General features: G+C 44.5%; 2 protein-coding genes across 6 annotated transcripts in view; one reads left to right on the top strand and one right to left on the bottom strand.

Moving 5' to 3' along the window:
• LOC108637417 (translation initiation factor IF-2-like) lies at nucleotides 719–3,005 on the bottom strand. Of its 3 annotated transcripts, none has more exons than XR_001919060.1 (2): nucleotides 1,619–1,761; nucleotides 719–1,046 (listed from the first exon to the last, which is right to left on the bottom strand). XR_001919060.1 is itself a non-coding variant. In XM_018057734.1 (2 exons), exons 1-2 carry the CDS (start codon nucleotides 2,744–2,746, stop codon nucleotides 903–905), a joined length of 426 nt encoding a protein of 141 aa, XP_017913223.1. In that variant the 5' UTR covers nucleotides 2,747–3,005; the 3' UTR covers nucleotides 719–902. The 3 variants fall into 3 exon arrangements, 1 of the variants encoding a protein (XP_017913223.1); XR_001919061.1 differs by lacking the exon at nucleotides 1,619–1,761 and adding an exon at nucleotides 1,217–1,290; XM_018057734.1 differs by lacking the exon at nucleotides 1,619–1,761 and adding an exon at nucleotides 2,465–3,005.
• The window catches only part of RALY (RALY heterogeneous nuclear ribonucleoprotein), an 84,699-nt gene continuing 67,659 nt past the window's right edge, over nucleotides 1,823–18,862 (top strand). For all 3 annotated transcript variants that reach the window (XM_018057731.1, XM_018057733.1, XM_018057732.1), the window contains exon 1: nucleotides 1,823–2,287. The gene's annotated coding sequence lies outside the window, so the exon portion shown is untranslated. The remainder of the gene's footprint in view (nucleotides 2,288–18,862) is intronic.

Genomic DNA, 18,862 nt, shown 5'->3' on the forward strand with positions numbered 1-18,862 from the left:
ACCAGAAGTTAGAAGGGGTGGGGGAAGAACACTCTTGTCCTTGGGCTCAGTTGTCACCATCTCTCTAATTTGATTTCTCTTCCTTTTGAAGCAAGATACAGAGGTCATTAAACAACACAAGTGTAGCTTTAACTGCTGGTCTGGCAGAATCAGGCAGGGTTCATTTCAACCTCTGCTCTGTGCTCAGGAATCCAGTCTCTTAGGCAGGTTCTGGGAGAAGTGATGTGAAAAATCAGTTCAGTCGCTCAATTGTGTCCAATGCTTTGCAACCCCACGGACTGCAGCACGCCAGGCTTCCCTGTCCATCACCAATTCCCAGAGCCTATTCAAACTCATATCTATCCCATCGGTGATGCCATCCAACCATCTCATCCTCTGTTGTCTCCTCCTCCTGCCTTCAATCTTTGCCAGCATCAGGGTCTTTTCCAATGAGTGGGTTCTTTGCATCAGGTGGCCAAAGTATTGGAGCCTTCCAATTAATATTCAGGACTGATTTCCTTTAGAATGGACTGTTAGATCTCCTTGCAGTCCAAGAAGACTCTCAAGGGTCTTCTCCAACACCACAGTTCAAAAGCATCAATTCTTCAGCACTCAGCTTTCTTTATAGTCCAACTCTCACATCCATACATGAGTACTGGAAAAACCATAGCTTTGACTAGACAGAACTTTGTTGGTAAAGTAATATCCCTTTTAATATGATGTCTAGGTTGTCATAGTTTTTCTTTCAAAGAGCAAGTGTTTTTTAACTTCATGGCTGCAGTCACCATCTGCAGTGATTTTGGAGCCCCCCAAAATAAAGTCTCTCACTGGGATGTGAAAAATACAATCACAGAATCATGAGTCGGACGATGCATGGAGAATCTTATCTTCCCAGCCTTCAGGGAAGTCTACAGCTGAAGGGCTTACGGTCCTCGTGTGCTCTGGGAAGCCACCCGGCTGCTCCGTGGAGGTTGCACCATTGATTTAGGTGAGTTTTCGACAGGAGAAATATTCAGGAGGCAGGACAAACATCCAGATCGAGATCCAGTTATAACACTTCCTGCACCCTGGAAAGGTGAAGTTACTCGAATTTAACATTTTTTTTCAGGTGGAAGTGGCACCTCCTCCCGCCCCTCAGGGCGGCATCTCCGCCCAGTCCCAACCAACAGCGTGGACCCTGGCCCTGTCCGCGCACCAAGCTCCCTTGAAAGTGAAAGGACCTGGTGTTCCTTCCTACCTCATCTCTTCCGCATCCTCCCGGCACCGCCCCACCCGCAACTTGTTTGGGCTCCTTCTCCAGGCTCCGCCCACCTCCAGCCCTACTTTCCTCCTCCTAACCCCCCCCCCACCCCGCCCACCGCCCTCCTTCCGGCTCCTCCTCAAGTGGCTACCTTCGGGTTCCCTCCTCCTAGTTCGGCTTCCGGGCCCGCCTCCTTCTGTCCCGCTCAATCTCTCCTCCCTTTTAGGCTTTTCTTCAGCCCCCGCCTCCAACACCATCCCCTAAGGGCCCCTACTTCCCCAAGCTCGCCCGGGCCTCCCTCCACTCTTGACCCCTCCTCTGGGTAGGCCCCGCCCCGCCCACTCCTCTTTTTCATGCTCGCCCTTCCCGGGTCTGCGAGGCCTCCACCGCCTTCCATACTTGTCTCGCGCGCCTCTCTTCTCGGCCTTAGCACCCTCTCGGCCCCGCCCCGCCTTACGCTCCGTACTGGTGTAAGAGAGCGTCTCTTCCCGCCCTAGCCCCGCCTCCTCAGGCTCCCACCTCCGGCCTTCCTCCCTGTTAGGCCCCGCCCCGACCCCGCCTTTCTCTTCTCCCCGCCGAAGCTCTGGACCTTTCCAAGGCTAGGTTGAGGGGGTGGGAAGAGCAGCTGCGTCTCGGGAGCCAGGCTGTTAGGGCGGGGCTGCGGACGCCGCGCGAGCGTCGCCGGGCTCTTTTCTGGAGACCGAGGCGAGGGCAAGGGGTGGCTGGGCCCTGGCCGGAGCGGCGAGCCGGGGCGAGCTGAGAGAAGCCGCTCCGGGCACCCCCACCACCGCGCGCCTCAGTGGTCCGGGCCAAGGGAAGGACTCGCTGCTGCTGGGCTCGCACCGCTGTCAGTGCGGCGGGGTGCGCGAGCAGCGCGGGCGCAGGGCGGGCTGAGCTGAGAGAAGCCGAGGGGGCGACGGGGGCGACTCCCGCGCTTGTACTCAGCTCCTCACGCTGCGGCCGGGGCCGCCTTCTTCCTCCCTCCCTCACTCCCTCCCTTCCGCCCCCGAGTGCGGCGGCACCGCCTCCTTCCGCGCCGCGCGGCTTCCTCCAGACCTCTCAGCGCGGGTGAGTGGGGGCCGCGAGCAGGGGCGTCTCCTTCAAGGTGCGGGGAGGGTTTGCTCCTGGTTCCTTTTTGGTCACCCACCTCTTCGCGTTGGCCCCTGCCTATTTTTAGAAACTCTTTTTTCGGCCCTTCTGGGAGTCTCGGGAGCCGGAGTAACTCCCAGCCCCCTTCTCTCGCACCTTCCCCTCCACTCGGCCCCGCCGCCTTGGGTCGCCGGCCGGGCCCGCCCGCGCCCGCTCCAGCTCCCGCTCCCGGCCGCCCTGGCGTTCCCTGCCCGCCTCCTCTCCGCGGGCCGGGCCTGGGCCAGGAGTTGGCGGGGTGGGCCCGCGCCCGCTCGGAAGTTGGAGTCTTTTGTGCTCGCGCCCCGCCCCGCCCGCCGAGGGGAGGAGGGGGGGAGTGGAGGCCGCGCCGGGGAGGCCTCGGGCGGGCCCGGCCCCGGCTCCGGGCCAGACCTGGGGCATTTTCCGACTCTCTCTCCCGGGCTGGGTCTGCGGGATCCCCAAGGCGCGCAAAACTGGACCCGCTTGGCTCCCTAAGGACCTGAGCGCCTCCTCGGTCCCCGCCTCTCCGGTCCTGGGCTCGTGGCACACCTTGGGCTTCTTACAGGAACAACAGTAGGCCCTCGAGCTGGGGCCGCGCGCCGCACTTCACGCAGCCTTTTCCCGGCCGAGCCTCAGCTTGCCTTTCAGCGAACCGGGAGAAAGAAAGTCGCCTTGCAGGGTATTTTGTGGATTCAGGGAGGAAACTGATGTGTGAGAGAAGTGTTTAATACCAACAGGTAACATGTAACGGACTTGACGCAGGAACTTCGGCAGCCTGTTTCATAGAATGCTCAAGACGGCCTTCTGAGGTTACCCCTATTTACAAAAACAGAAATCAAGGCTCCGAGACGTTAAAGACTGTGTTCCAAATCAGTGTGTAGCCACCGAAGTGTAAAGCCGTAGTGCTGGTGTCTGTTATTTATTTCTTAGTGTGAGCTTGTGTAATCTCTTAGTGCAGAACGGATTTTGAGTCCCATCATTAGATGAGAGACCTATCTCCGTCCTCCCTGGTTCACGGGCCAGTGTCCACTATGGATGAAATTCCATTCTGAATCTGTGCGAGGCCGGAGGGAAAGGAAGTTATTACAAATTTCTTGCTAATATTGCCCCTTAGAAGTGGATGGATACAGAGGACTCCAGATTTCCAGCACACTAAAGTTCCCTGGGGTTTTTGGCTCAAGGAAGGCGTAGGTCATTTAAAGCAACGAGGTCCATCTTTTGTTTGTTTATGGCATGTTCCTCCAAATCTTGTCTATTCTGTACTGTTTAAAGGGAGGGGGAGCAGAAAGTGGCTCAAGTCAATTGCTTAGACTCTCCTGCTTTCAACTAGAGATTTATTTCTCTTATTTTCAGATAAGGCCCAGAGGGGTAAAAGTGGACTAAAATTAACTTTGGCAAGTGTTCTAGTTTTTCAGTGTGTTTGATGCCTGGTGTGTAAAGATCAGGCAGGGGTGTTCCTAGGCCAGATCTTGAGTCTACTGTTACTTGCTGTAGTTCTCTGGAGTCTGGAGGATCCCTTTTCCAAGATGGTGGATTTAAGAGTAGTGGTACATAGGACTGCCAAGGGGTCCTCTCTAGTCTTAAATCTTTTCCTGCCTTTTCCCTCTTTCCCCTTAACTGAACCTCTGAAAGGGGAAGTAAGTTGTCTAAATTCACAGACTGCTTTAGTGACAGAATCAGAACTAGGATTTCAGTCTTCTGATTCCCAGTCCAGTAATATTTTTATTTCTACCATAGTTTGCCACCTTTTGAAAGAACACTAGTTATTCAGGCCTTAAGACCCAGAATCCCAAGTGAAATGAAATCACCAGGAAGTTATTTAGTCCCAGCATTAAAAGGAAGCCAGGTTTTGTGCGCTGCAAAACAAATCATGCAGTATTTGTCCTTTTGTGACTGGCAAAGCAGGCAGTCTCATAAATTACCACTTTTGTTGCATAGTACTTTGTCTATGTTTTATAGTTCTCTTTTGTAACCATTATCTGATTTCATTTCTCATCTAGTTCAGTAAGGTAGCTTGTAGCGTTTGGTTTATATTTCCTTTTTTACAGCTCTAATTGAGAATTGAAACATAGCAAGGTTTAGGGCACTAGCCTTAGATCACCAAATTAACAAGTGGAGAGGACAGGACATGTCTCATGGGCATAGGATTTGATTTGCTGTGGCACCATGAACTTGGCTACTCATTGTGATTCTCTGAGCCTCAATTTCTTTATCTGTAAACTCTCACAGGGTTGTGTGGGGCCTATGAGAAATGACTGTGAAAGTGCATTGTGCCAGTAGGCTAACATTTATTAAGTACTTTCCATGTACCAGTCACTGGATTAAGGACTTTGTGTGGAGTATCTCATTTAGTTCTCAAGAGCTACTGTGTGAATTAGGTACTATTATTAAACCCGTTTTGCAGAAGAAACAGAGTTTATATGATGTGCTCAGGGTCATGTAATTGATAACTGCAGACAATATAATTTTAAAGCTGGTATGCTTTTTTTTTTTTGGTAAAGGTACACATAAGATAAAATTTTACCATTTTAACCACTTTTACATATACAGTTCTGTGGCATTAAATATATTTACATTGTTGTACAACTATTACCATCTGTGTCTAGAACTTTTTCATCTTCTTCAACTGAAACTACATATAAACACTTTCCAATCCTTTCTCCCTCCTAGCAACTATTATTCTATTTTCTGTCTCTGAATTTGACTGCTGTCGGTGCTTCATATAAATGGAATCATGCAATATTTGTCCTTCTGTGACTGGCAAAGCAGGCACTCTTAGTGCCTCCCTTAAGCCCAGAGTGCTCTGTAAATGCAAAATGATGATTAGGCCTCATCTGCAGTAGGGTGTGGCATGCAGTTCCCCAACAAGGACCCAGGCCTGCTTGTACCCCTTTGGTTAACCTTCCCTACCCCCTTCCCCCAACTCTGCAGATTAAAGTTCCTTATCACTGAAGCCTTTTTTGCAGATTTCTGCTTGCCCCTTCTATGTCTTCCAAAGGGAATTCCTGCTCTTGAGATAGAACCCAGGGGACTTCCCAGCCTCTCCTTGTTTGCATCTTCCCTTCTGGCCATCCTGGGTTTGGGCGTATGGGGCTGCAGTAATCAAGAATAGCAGTGCTATGACAGCAGCTCAGATCAGAACTGCTCAGGATGATTAAATGGATTACCTTTATGAAATGCTCCCTCTCAGTGCCCTCCTCTTTCCATAAAGGCACACAAGAGGGATTAGTTTTTGGGTTTCTAGAGGGTATTTATGGATCCTTGTTGCTTGCAGGTGGTTAAGATGGAATTAAATGCTACATTTAGTCTTTCAAAATTCCCTTTGGTTTGACTGCTTCTGTGTCTTTGTGTGCTTTTGGGGGTGTGGTGGTAGCATGTGGTGTTTATGTTTGTGAAGTGTAGTTGGAATTTTGTCTTGAAGCCAACAGAGGGTTGAGTTGGGACATGTTCCAAAGATGGATAAAAGGGCAACAAAAACAGATTTGATCATGTTGCACTTGCCTTAAAAATCTGATGGCCCAATATTGTTTACATATTAAAGGCCAAACTCCTGAGTATGATAATAAAGTCAGAAAGTACTGAATTGTTTATTGGAGAGAATCTTTTATAGGTTAAGGGACTTAAAGTCATAGACCAGCTGGCCACCTGGCCAACATTTGAATAGGCTACCTGTTGAGATTCTGTTTCATTGGGAACCTCATTATTGGAAAGTTTTCCATTTACAGAACAGTTATTAAGGGTCTGCCACACACAGCACTAAGCTTGGGAATTTGGGTGTCTCGGGGAAGACAGACAAACAGGCAGTGTGAGAAGTGTTGTGACAGGAACAAGCACTGTCAGAGCATGGAGGAACGAAACTAACCCATCCATGGATGGTAAGGGTGGGAGTTCCTCGGAGAAATTGTTTAAGCCTAGACTTCAGAGAAAAGACTGAGCCAAGAGGAGAAATCTGGGGAGCTGAGGAGGAGACAGGTAAGACTGTTTTCAGTTCAGTCACTCAGTCGTGTCAGACTCTTTGCAACCCCATGAACTGTAGTATGCCAGGCTTCCCTGGCCATCACCAACTCCCTGAGCTTGCTCAGACTCATGTCCATTGAGCCGGGTGATGCCATCCAACCATCACATCCTCTGTCATCCCCTACTCCTGCCTTCAGTCTTTCCCACCATCAGGGTCTTTTCTAATGAGTCAGTTCTTTGAATCAGATGGCCGAAGTATTGGAGCTTTAGCATCAGTCCTTCCAATGAGTATTTAGGACTGATTTCCTTTAGAATTGACTGATTTGATCTTCTTGTAGACTCTCAACAGTCTTCTGCAACACCACAGTTCAAAAGCATCAGTTCTTTGGTGCTCAGCTTTGTTTATGGTCCAGCTCTCACATCTGTACATGACTATTGGAAAAACCATAGCTTTGACCAAATGGACCTTTGTTGGCAAAGAAATGTCTCTGCTTTTTAATATGCTGTCTAGGTTGGTCATAGCTTTTCTTCCAAGGAGCAGGTGTCTTTTAATTTCATGGCTGCAATCACCATCTGCAGTGATTTTGGAGCCCAAGAAAAGTCTCACTTTCCATTGTTTCTCCTCCATATATTTGTCATGATGTAATGGGACTGGATGCCACGATCTTTGTTTTTTGAATGTTGAATTTTAAGCCAGTCTATCTTTTGGAGAGGTGTTTTCTTTCTTCCTTTCTCTTCCCTCACCTCCCCTTCCTTAGGCAGTAGTAGGGGTGTAGGATTTTCACGTAAGTGACTGAAAACCTAATTTTAATTCAATTTTAGCTTTATGTATAAAATGTACAACTGGAGGGAGGAAGATGGCAGCAGTAATGTGAGCCTGCTGTCCTACAACTGCCCCCTTGGTACTGTAAGGAAAGTTTCAGATCCATGGTGGGATATAGCTCACAGACACTCAGGACGAGAAAGAAGGGGCAGTGGGGTACATGGGAGTCGAGTCGTGGGCCTGAGGATGTTCGGTCTAGTCCTTGGCTGCTCATTCAGTGCATGGGATTGGCCAAGCCTCTTTCCTTGTTACTGCTTCATAAAATAATCAGAGGGCTGAAGGGTGAGGCCTGGTGACAGAAAAAGGATTTGACGTTCTTGTAGTGGGGAGTAACTATCGAATAACCTGAGACAGGCATCTGCTCAAGTATTGTTAGTTATCTCTTCTGTTTCTGCAGCCCTTCCATTTTCCTCGTCTTTCTGTCACTTCATAATGGCCTCCATGTGAATAAATGTGCTGTGCCTCCTGGGAGGAGGGGAGGAAGGATTGGATATTATCCCTAGGTTCTCGTCTGCATCTCCAAGAAGCCATTCAAACTGTTTGCTTCTCCTGCTCTCTATGTTGGGGTAGGGGTCGGGAGTTTGTGGTAGAATATTCAGATTTTCTTAGGCTCAGACACATGTATTTGGAGTGTTGCACTGACTGAAGTGCAAATCTGCCTATTCTCCCACCATGCCCAGTGCTGTTCCACTGGGGGAGCGGGGATAGCATTCAGTGGGCTTTTGACACTTGCCAAACTCCTGTTAACTGTAATTACCTAATACTCCCTGGATCTTAGTCTTCCTGTCTGTAAAGCACTAGGGTTGGACTGGACAATCTTGAATCATACTTTTACCTCTCAACAGTCTGAATGTCTGGTTTTATGGGAGCAGCTTAAGAATTTATCTCTGAAAGGAGGAAGGGCTTTGTGAGAATATTGAGAGTATCTCACAGGGTTAAATTCTGGGTTCATAGACATCTTTCAGTATATAAACAGATGGATATTGCTTTTTAGAGTGGACAAATTGCTGAAAAATTGCTTGTGAGATGAATTTACCAAATTATCTACTGAGTTCCACTATAAACTTGGAGCTGTTGTCCCATGGGGCAAACTTGGATCCCATGACTAAAAAGGTATATTCAAAAATACAGCAAGCTGTTTAAAATCATAGAATAAAAGGAAAGTTGAAAAAACACTGTAAGATTCCCAAAGACCACTAGGACTGGAAAAACACTGGACCAGCAATTTACATTTCCTTAGAGCTTTGGCTTTATGAGATAACGTCTGCTGAGGTTACCTGGCCCTTAAAATGCCATCTGTAGAGACTGAATAGTTTTGTTTATTTGTCAAGGTAAGAATCATTGCTTTATTCCAAGTAAGTATTCTCATTTGGAAGGTCAGATTTAGTGTTGGCCAGGTTTTCATTCTAGAGGCATTTCTCTGATATTTAGCTATCTCCTGTTTGTTTGTTTTATGAAGGATTTCACTAAGCCTAGTTAAAGGTAGTGTTTGGTGTCTGTTGATCTGTTTGTCTAGTTTTCCTTTGCAGTTCTTCGTGCTAGCAAATGCAGTAGTAGGTTTAAAAGAATTGTGTCCATAACTCATTATTTCTCTAGGTCTGCTCTATGTCTGGGTTTCCTTTCTGGAAGGTATGATCGTGCTGCACTGAGAAGTCAAATGTTCTCTGCTTAACACAGACCATGTTAAAAGGCTTTGAGACTTTGTTCTTCCAGATAACAGTAAGCTGGCTCTGAGAAATGCTGCTCTCAATATAATAATGATAGCTGTGCCTGAATCAGTTGAACACAAGAATAACTTTTCTTCATACCTTAAAGGCTCATCCTAAATTGATTTTCATACCAATTAAAATTAACTTTACTAAAATTAGGGTCTTGGGTAGAGTTACCATGATAAGTAGGTTACCTAGCTGCTGTAGCAAGGTTATGTCAGCTGCTTTCCATCCCTAAGTCCAACTATTTGTTCCAGAAATTTGGAGTACCAACTATGAGTTCTCCCTATGGAGAACATATAAACCAAACTGGACATGATTGCTGCCTTCAAATTACATTCAGATAAATAAAACAGGTCCTAGTTTATACTTCTGCTGCCTTGGCCTGGATATTTTGGTTGAGGGTTCAAACTGAAAATAGCAGAATTAATGGATGTAGCGTTAGGCCAGGAGGCCTATTTGAATATCTCTTTCAGTGTTTCAATTTGTTTTTGACCTTCCCTCCCTGTCTTCCTTTCTTGTGTCTGTTATCTAGGTTTTCTCCTCTGTTGCTGAGGTGTCTATCAGCCATTGTGTAAAGTCAAGAACCTTAGGGTAAGAGGCAACATTGTCCTCCAGGCTTGGGGGTGCAGATGCCTGCCTAGTCCTTGCCCTGTTCTCACATCAGTTTTTTGACTGGTTTCCAAAGTTGATAATGTCTAGCTTCTTATTTGAGGGCTTCCCTTGTAGCTCAGTTGGTAAAGAATCTGCCTGCAGTGCAGGAGATCCGGGTTCGTTCCCTGTTGGGAAGATCCCCTGGAGAAGGAAATGGCAACCCACTCCAGTATCCTTGCCTGAAAAATCTCATGGGCAGAGGAGCCTGGTGGGCTGCAGTCCATGGGGTCGCAAAGAGTCGAGCATGACTGGATGAAGCAAATTAAGTTTCAGATTTAATTATTTTAAGTTTTATATGCAGTTTTAAAATAAGATCGCTCTCTGTTTTGCTTGCAAGTAGAATTGAGGTGTGGTTTCCGGCATTAGTTGTTTTTTGTGTTGATTTTGGCTGCATCATGCAGCTTGTGGGATCTTAGTTCCCTAAGCAGGTATTGAACCCAGGCCTTCAGCAGTGATAGTGCGGAGTCCTCACCACCAGACTGTCATGAAATTCACATTTGATTGATATTTGACTTGTTAATTATGACTAATGAGTGGTTTTTGAAACCCATTGCCATTGCCTCTGCCAGCCTTCTTTGAACACTTAGCAGCATGGAGCCCTATGAAATGGAGGAAACGTTGAGCTTACCCTGTCTTGAAGGGCTCTTCCTTGTCTCTTGTCCCTTCCCTCAAAAAATAAGTGTTATTTGGGATGCTGTGTTTTGTTCATGATTTCTTCTGACAATTTAACATTGTTCGTGAGGTCTGGAAGAAGAGGAAATATGCCTGTGTTCAGTCTCATAGTTTGGGGACAGTATTGAAATCAATCGGCCAAACTGTATGGCGCTCACTGAGTGCCTCCCTTGGTGCTGTGAGGGATGTAAATATGTAAAACAGTCTCTTGTCTCCAGGGAACCTGTGTTCTGTGGGGAGACAAGGTAATCATGAAGTTGTAGCTGATAAAACAGTTTGGTTTAGAAGACTAAGATCTTTTGTTTCCTGGAACTAATTTGGTCGGAACAAGTCATTGTCTCCTCTGTGGAAGTTCATTTTCTCATCTATTGTTGTTCAGTCGCTAAGTCGTGTCCAGCTCTTTGTGACCCCATGGACTGCTTCATGCCAGGTTTCCCTGTCCTTCACTGTCTCCTGGAGCCTGCTCACACTCATGAGCATTGAGTTGGTGATGCTGTCCAACCATCTCATTCTCTGTTGCCCCCTTCTCTTCCTGCCCTCAATCTTTCCCAGTATCAAGGTCTTTTCCAATGAGTCAGCTCTTTGCATCAGGTGGCTAAAGTATTCAGCATCAATTGATGAATATTTAGGGTTGATTTCTTTTAGGATTAACTGCTTTGATCTCTTTGCTGTCCGAGGGACTCCCAAGAGCCTTTTCTAGCACCGCAATTCAGAAGTATCTATAAAATAGGGTTAATAATTCATATCTTGCTTTCCTCACAATGTATTGTGAGAAGCAGGTTAGATGTTACACTCAAAACTACATTATAAAACCAGATAATGCAGTTTATACATGAAGAACCCAAGTCGTTGTCAGAGGTAATAGGTAAATAGCAGAGTTTTCAAATAGAAGAGGAGATCTCTTTGGGCTGCAGTGACCAGGAAGAGTGGCCTGGATCAGCCTTGGGTTGAGAGAAAGAATGCTGGAAGCATTTGAGACAGAGACAGTGATGGAGCAAAGCACTGTGGGCAGAACTGTTAAGGGGAAACAGTGAGTGTTCTCCAACCACATAACTCAAGTCCATAGAGTTCAGCTTTAGTGGTTATTGACAGTTTTCAGAGGCATACCAGATCACACTCATCAGTTGTGCATGAGAAAATTCCTTTTGCTCCATATCCTTGTCAGCACTTAGCATTATCTGTCTTTTTCATTTTTTGTTATTCTGGTTGGTGTGTAGTTACACAAGTGAGTTGTAAGAGCCACAGTATGAACTTTTAGCAGTACCATAAAGGGGTAAAGTGATAGGAAAGTTCAGAGGAGGGAGGGATTGCTTCATTTGTGGTGCCTAGGGAACATTTTTGGAGAAGTGAGCATTTATACTGGTCTTTGTAGGACAAAGATAGTGACCTATGTATTATCCAGGACCATCTTAAGTTCTAATATTCCTTCTGGTTGTGCTTATAATATGAAACACCAGTGTTTCTGTGTTTGGACCAGATCTCCTAGATTACCCAGAAGCAGCACCCAGATACCTTTTCTCACGTGGTGCTTCTCTCCTCTTCCCTTTTGTTTCCAGAAAGTATGGACACAGGTGATTTAGGCTCTGGAGATGGAGAGAGGACACTGTGTGCAATGGGAGTGACTTGAGCAGAAATGGAGATGTGTGACTACTCATAGATCAAGTGGCATCCATATTCTTGCTGTTGATCAGAGTGGGGAGGACATGTCCCATAATTAGGAGTGGTTGATACCCTCTCATAGTCTCCTAGAGCAGGTGGAAAAGGTAATAATATTCTTAAGCCAGTTTGTATTTAAATTGATAGAAGGATTAGAATGAGCTCTTTGTCATTATTTGTCAATAATTTTATCATTTCAAGGAAGCAATTAATCCAGCAAACAGTCATACTTGAAGTATGTTGAAAGAGAGTTTGTCTTCTCTTAAAACATAGGGGGCAGGAAGGAGAGTGCGAAAAAATTGCCATTTCTTTGTCAGCTCTTATCCTGCGTGGTGTACCCTAGCTGGGTGTTTATTTTCTATGGTTTTACCAAATCACTTTGAAAGCTGATGTGAACATTGATCATGTCCTAGAACCTTTCTTCTTTGTTCTGTCAGCAGATATTAGGAAATGTACCATAAATTACTTGGTTTTGGCAAACAAGGTGGCCCTGCCTGCTTCCAGAGAAGCATGTTAAACATTAGTCAGCTCCTGATCCTGTATTCTCTGGTATTTGTCAGGAGACACCGGGGATGTTAGAGTTGCCAGTGGGTCATTGACCTGGTCTATCAAGGAGATGTGTCAAATACTTGATTTTAAAAATCTGGCCTGGGTTCTAGACCTAACTACCATTTATATTAACAACAGCTGCCATGATTTGGGTCCCCATTGTATTGAGACACCATATTAGTACCTTGTGTTCATACTAATAGAGCTGATACTTAACTGAAGGTTACTATGTGCTGGGCCCTTTGTGTGTGTGTTACCTAGCTAATATAAATTTATATGTAATCTTAGAGAATTCATGTATACAATATATTTACATATAAGATTTTAATATATTGTATATAAATTTTAGATATAATATGTCTAAATATAAAAAATTATTATCATCTCAATCCTAGAAGTAGGTGCTATTGTTCCTCATCATATAGATAAGAAACTGAGACATCAGTAGGTTAAGAAATAAGCCCACAGCCACAGTGCTACTAAATGGAGTTGCCAGGATTTAAACCTAACCAAATCTTCTTTTCTTTTAATATGGAAAATTTCAAACATATGCAAAGTAGACAGAGTAGGTTAATGAAGCATGTTGTACCCATCATTCGGTTTCGGGAGTTATCTATTCATGGTCAGTATTATTTCATTTATGCCTTTATCTACTTTTCCTTATCCTGTGCTTTGAAATTTTGCTATCATCATATTTTGTCCTTAAGTATTTCACAATGTATTCCTTTTAAAAAATTTTTTGAACTTTTTTTTATTGTGGTAAAAAATATATACAATATAAAAGTTACCACTTTAGCCATACAGTGCAGTGGCATTCTGTATGTTCATATCATTGTGCAGCCATCACCACTCCAGACACTTATAAGTTCACTTTCCCCCCTTTATTATTATTTTTAAAATATTTATTTATCTTTGGCTGTGCTGGGTGTTTGTTACTGCACAGGCTTTTCTCTAGTTGCAAAGAGCGGGGGCCACTTTCCAGTTACAGCACACGGGCTTCTCATCGTGGTGGCTTCTCTTGTTGCAGGGCATGGACTCTAGGGCACAGGCTCAATAGTTGAGATGCATGGACTTAGTTGCCCTGCAGCATGTGGGATCTTCCCCAATCAGGGATCGAACTCGCATCTCCTGCATGGGCAGGTATATTCTCTACCACTGAGCCACCTGGGAAGCCCTCCCCCCTTTATTTGTTGAAGGAACTAGATTGTTTTTCCTGTAGAAATTTTGCTCATTGCCTTGTCTGTGGTGTGTTTAATAGTCTCTGTACTCTGTGTTTCCTGTAAATTTGTGGTTGTATCTAGAGGGCAGTATCTCTTAGAATCCTCATAGCAGCCCTACAAAAATAGACTGAGAAAGGTTGGGTAATTTGCCCAAGGCCTCATAGCAGCCTTGAATTTGAACAGACCTTCTTGTCTTCAAAGCCTCTGCTCTTTCCTTTTCACCGTTCACCCATTCTGTGACCTTGAGCAAATCATTTTCACTTCTATGAGCCTTAGTTTCTTTGTGTGCACTGAGGGCCCTTACAGGAGTAGCATTCTATGTTCCTATGATGATTTTAGTGCCCAGCATTTGACGGCATGATACTGGATGCTGTGGTTGATATTCATATGAATAACCTGAGCACCATAACCTGTTTCAGACGTAGAGCCAGTTTTGGCCATTGTGGGGCTATAGGATCGTTAATACCCCTTAGGGTTCCTAATTAACTTCCCTGCATCCTGTCTTGCCCTTTTCTAAGTCATGTTTGTCTCTGCTGCCAGGTGCCTTTTCCTAAAAAACATTTTTGTTGTTTTCTCCCTCCTCATAAATCCAGCTTGAGGGATCTGATAAATAAGAAACAAAGTTTTTCCAGCAATAAACCTTCCCTCCTTGGATTGAGTTACTATTTCAAGGGCAGTTAGTCTTTTTTCTTTTCTGTTTGGCAAAGATGTGTTATTGCTTTTATGGAAATAGAATCCGGAGATGATAGAATAATGATGGAGTGAAGCTTGGGGAATGCCATCTTGATTCAGAGGCGAGCATACATTGAGCGTTGTACTGTTTACTTCCAAGGACACCTGACTGTAATGGGCAATAGTGCTGTTTTGCAAAGAAAAGGAACTTTTAGTTGTGGAGTCCAGAGAGAAGAGTCTAAAAGGTATCCTCTTGAGATTCTTTCATCTCATTGCTGAACCTTCATCTTACTGGCTAACCACGTTTTAAAATGAATGTCGTATATAGGAGTAGAGTACAGCAGAGCAGTGTTTTGGGTCTGTAGTAATTTGGGTGGCAGACAGGTGGAACAGGAGTCCAGTTTGATATACAGCTAATATAGGTAGTAAAGTCAAATTTCAGGAGAAGTATAGTTTAGGGCATTTGTATCACTGGAGTGTCTTGAATATAATAGTTACCCTGGCAAATTTGGCCTTGGAGTACAGAATGAAGCAAGGCAAAGGCTAATAGAGTTTTGGCAAGAGAATGTACTGGTCATAGCAAACACCCTCTTCCAACAACACAGTAGAAGACTCTGCGCATGGACATCACCAGGTGGTCAATACCGAAATCAGATTGATTATAATCTTTGCAGCCAATGATGGAGAAGTTCTATACAGTCAGCAAAAATAAGACTGGGAGCTGACTGTGGCTCAGATCATGAACTCCTTATTACCAAATTCAGACTCAAATTGAAGAAAGGGAAAATCACTAGCCCATTCAGGTATGACCTAAATCAGATCCCTTGTGATTATACAGTGGAAGTGACAAATAGATTCCAGGGATTAGATCTGATAGAGTGCCTGAAGAACGAACTATGGATGGAGGTTCGTGACCTTGTACAGGAGGCAGCAATCAAGACCATCCCCAAGGAAAAGAAATGTAAAAAGGGAAATGGTTTTCTGAGGAGGCCTTACAAATAGCTGTGAATAGAAGAGAAGCAAAAGGCAAGGAGAAAAGGAAAGATATGCCTATCTTTATGCAGAGTTCCAAAGACTAGCAAGGAGAGATAAGATAGCCTTCCTCAGTGATCAATGAGAAGAAATAGAGGAAAATAATAGAATGGGGAAGTTTAGAGATCTCCTTTAGAAAATTAGAGATACCAAGGGAACATTTCATGCAAAGATGGGCTTGATAAAGGACAGAAATGGTATGGACCTAACAGAAGCAGAAGATATTAAGAAGAGGTGGCAAGAATACACAGAAGAACTATACAAAAAAGATCTTCATGATCCAGATAATCACGATGGTGTGATCACTCATGTAGAGCCAGACATCCTGGAATGTGAAGTCAAGCTGGCCTTAGGAAGCATCATTATGAACAAAGCTAGTGGAGGTGATAGACTTCCAGTTGAGCTGTTTCAGATTCAAAAAGATGATGCTGTGAAAATGCTGCACTCAATATGCCAGCAAATTTGGAAAACTCAGCAGTGGCCACAGGACTGGAAAAGGTCAGTTTTCATTCCAATCCCAAAGAAAGATGCAATGCCAAAGAATGCTCAAACTGCTGCACAATTGCACTTGTCTCATCCACTAGTAAAATAATGGTCAAAATTATCTAAGCAGGCTTCAACAGTACGTGAACCGTGAACTTCCAGATGTTCAAGCTGGTTTTAGAAAAGGCAGAGGAACCAGAGATCAAATTGCCAACATCTGTTGGATCATCGAAAAAGCTAGAGAGTTCCAGAAAAAACATCTATTTCTGCTTTATTGACTATGCCAAAGCCTTTGACTGTGTGGATCGCAATAAACTGAAAAATTCTTCAAGAGATGGGAATCCCAGACCACCTGACCTTCCTCTTGAGAAATCTATATGCAGGTCAAGAAGCATCAGTTAGGACTGGACATGGAACAACAGACTGGTTCCAAATAGGGAAAGGAGTACATCAAGACTGTATTGTCACCCTGCTTATTTAACTTTTATGCAGAGTACATCATGAGAAACACTGGGCTGGAGGAAGCACAAGCTGGAATCAAGATTGCTGGGAGAAATATCAATAACCTGAGATATGCAGATGACACCACCCTTATGGCAGAAAGTGAAGAAGAACTAAAGAGCCGCTTGATGACAGTGAAAGAGGAGAGTGAAAAAGTTGGCTTAAACCTCAACATTCAGAAAACTAAGATCATGGCATCCGGTCCCATCACTTCATGGTAAATAGATGGGGAAACAATGGAAATAGCAACAGACTTTATTTTGGGGGACTCTAAAATCACTGCAGATGGTGACTGCAGCCATGAAATTAAAAGACTCTTACTCCTTGAAAGGGAAGTTATGACCAACCTAGACAGCATATTAAAAAGCAGAAGAGACATTATTTTTCCAGCAAAGGTCTGTCTAGTCAAGGCTATGGTTTTTCCAGTAGTCATGTATGGATGTGAGAGTTGGACTATAAAAGTTGAGCGCGGAAGAATTGATGCTTTTGAACTGTGGTGTTGAAGAAGACTCTTGAAATCAGTCCTGAATATTCATTGGAAGGACTGAAGTTTTAAGCTGAAGCTCCAATTCTTTGGCCACCTAATGGCGAAGAACTGACTCATTTGAAAAGATCCTGATGCTCGGAAAGATTGAGGGCAGGAAGAGAAGGGGACAGCAGAGGATGAGATGGTTGAACGGCATCACTGACTCAGTGGGTATGAGTTTTACTCCCAGTAAACTCTGGGAGTTGGTGATGGACAGGGTGGCCTGGTGTGCTGCAGTCCATGGGGTCACAAAGAGTCGGACATGACTGAGTGACTGAACTGAACTGAATATATTTTTTAAGTCTTTAAAGAAAATACTTTGACAGTAGATCAAGCCAGAGGAATAAGTGTTAGTCAGTCAGTCATGTCCAACTCTTTGGGACCCCCTGGACTGTAGCCTGCCAGGCTCCTCTGTCTGTGGGATTCTCCAGACAAGCATACTTAGAGAGGGTAGCCATTTCTTTTCCAGGGAATCTTTGCAACCCAGGGATTGAACTCTGGTCTCCTGCATTGTAAATGGATTCTTTTCTGTCTGATCCACCAGGGATGCCGAAGCCAGAGGAGAAGGCTATGAAGTCATGAATTGTAAAGCTCAGGAACCAAGTGATCTAGGACCCTGGATAGCTCCTTGGAAAAACAGAGGAGTCCTAAGTCCTTTCTGTTCTAGAGCTTTTCAAAGGATCTTACCTTTTGGATCAGAGTTTGCAGACTGGCAGCATCTTAGATTGTGTCTAGCCTATAGTGTACTTACTTTGAGTTGGAACCCAGCCTAGGGGTATTAGGGCTTTCATTGGAGATAATATGTATGAGATAGAGGCCCTGGCATGTGACTGGTTTCTCCTGAAGAGGGAGTAGGACTTTTGAGGAAGTAGCAGGGGCTGGACCCAGATGCTGACCATGAGCATTTTCCTGTTCACAGGAGTGGTAAGAGTCCTCAGCTATTCTACAGGGCTTCACTCCCTGAGCCTTCCACCAGGGGCTCCTTATATCATCATTGGCCACATACCATTTTGACAGAATGCTTGAGTTTACAGAATCATGTTCTTCATCTCTGTCTCCCTCATTCCACATTATGCTTCCTTATTGGCTGACTCTCTTAGGTAGAGAATATTAATTCTCAAGTTTGTCAAAGCCCACACCATTTCCTGTTGTTTCTTTGCTATCCAAGCCCGGGGCCGGTTGCTGTTTGTCACCAGGCTAGCACTTTTTTCTTTGAAACACTTGGTCCGCTGTACTTAACTTTTGCTACCTGCTTGGTTCCTCTGGGCCAACTCAGTACTGGATGGAACTCTCTAATTTTGAAGGAACTTCTCCCAGTTATAGTCTTAGTCCATGGGACTAGGTGGTTTATCTTCATTTTGCTAGTAACTTTTGGTCCCCCTGATGCCTAGAAAGTCTGTCTCCTGGGTTCTCTTAGGATTTCACAAGGAAAACAATCAAGGCTCAGTGAACCTTGTCCTTGTAAAATTGGCGCTTTTTTTTTTGCATCTTAACTCACAAGCTGAGATGAAATCTGCTGTCTCATGGAAGAAACCACATCATCTAAATACAAAGCAACACTGTTTTACTTATGAATTAGTCCCTGCCCCCTTCACCCCCACACCATGCTAGCTTCAGTGAGAGCAGCTCCTATGTGTTGAAAGCAGGTGACTTTCTGAGTAAGTGACTGTTCTTGCTGCCTCTTCCCTTTGGTTTCTTGTAATTACTGTAACATCATCATCCAATATGTGGAGTACTATGGTAATTTCCATGACAACTGATCATGATTTCCCAGATAAAGGGAGAAAGCTAATAAGTGTTAGGAACTTGAAAAGGGTATTGGGCTAAGTTTTTATGATGTTAGTAGAATTTGAAGCTGGAAAGAACTTTGAGCAGCAACTGCCTAATTAAATCTTACCCATTTATAGACAAACAGGTCTAGAGAAGTTAAAGAACTTGCCTTAAGGGGTCCCTTGGTTGTGGAATATACTTGAGATCCTCAGTGTAGTGTTTCTTTGTGCCTCCTATTTTATATGGGTTCATCCCATTATATACCACTGGACCATGAGCTCCACGAAGGGAGGATCCACACCTATCTTGTTA

This window comes from Capra hircus, chromosome 13 (assembly GCF_001704415.2).
Source record: "Capra hircus breed San Clemente chromosome 13, ASM170441v1, whole genome shotgun sequence".
NCBI lineage: Eukaryota > Metazoa > Chordata > Mammalia > Artiodactyla > Bovidae > Capra > Capra hircus.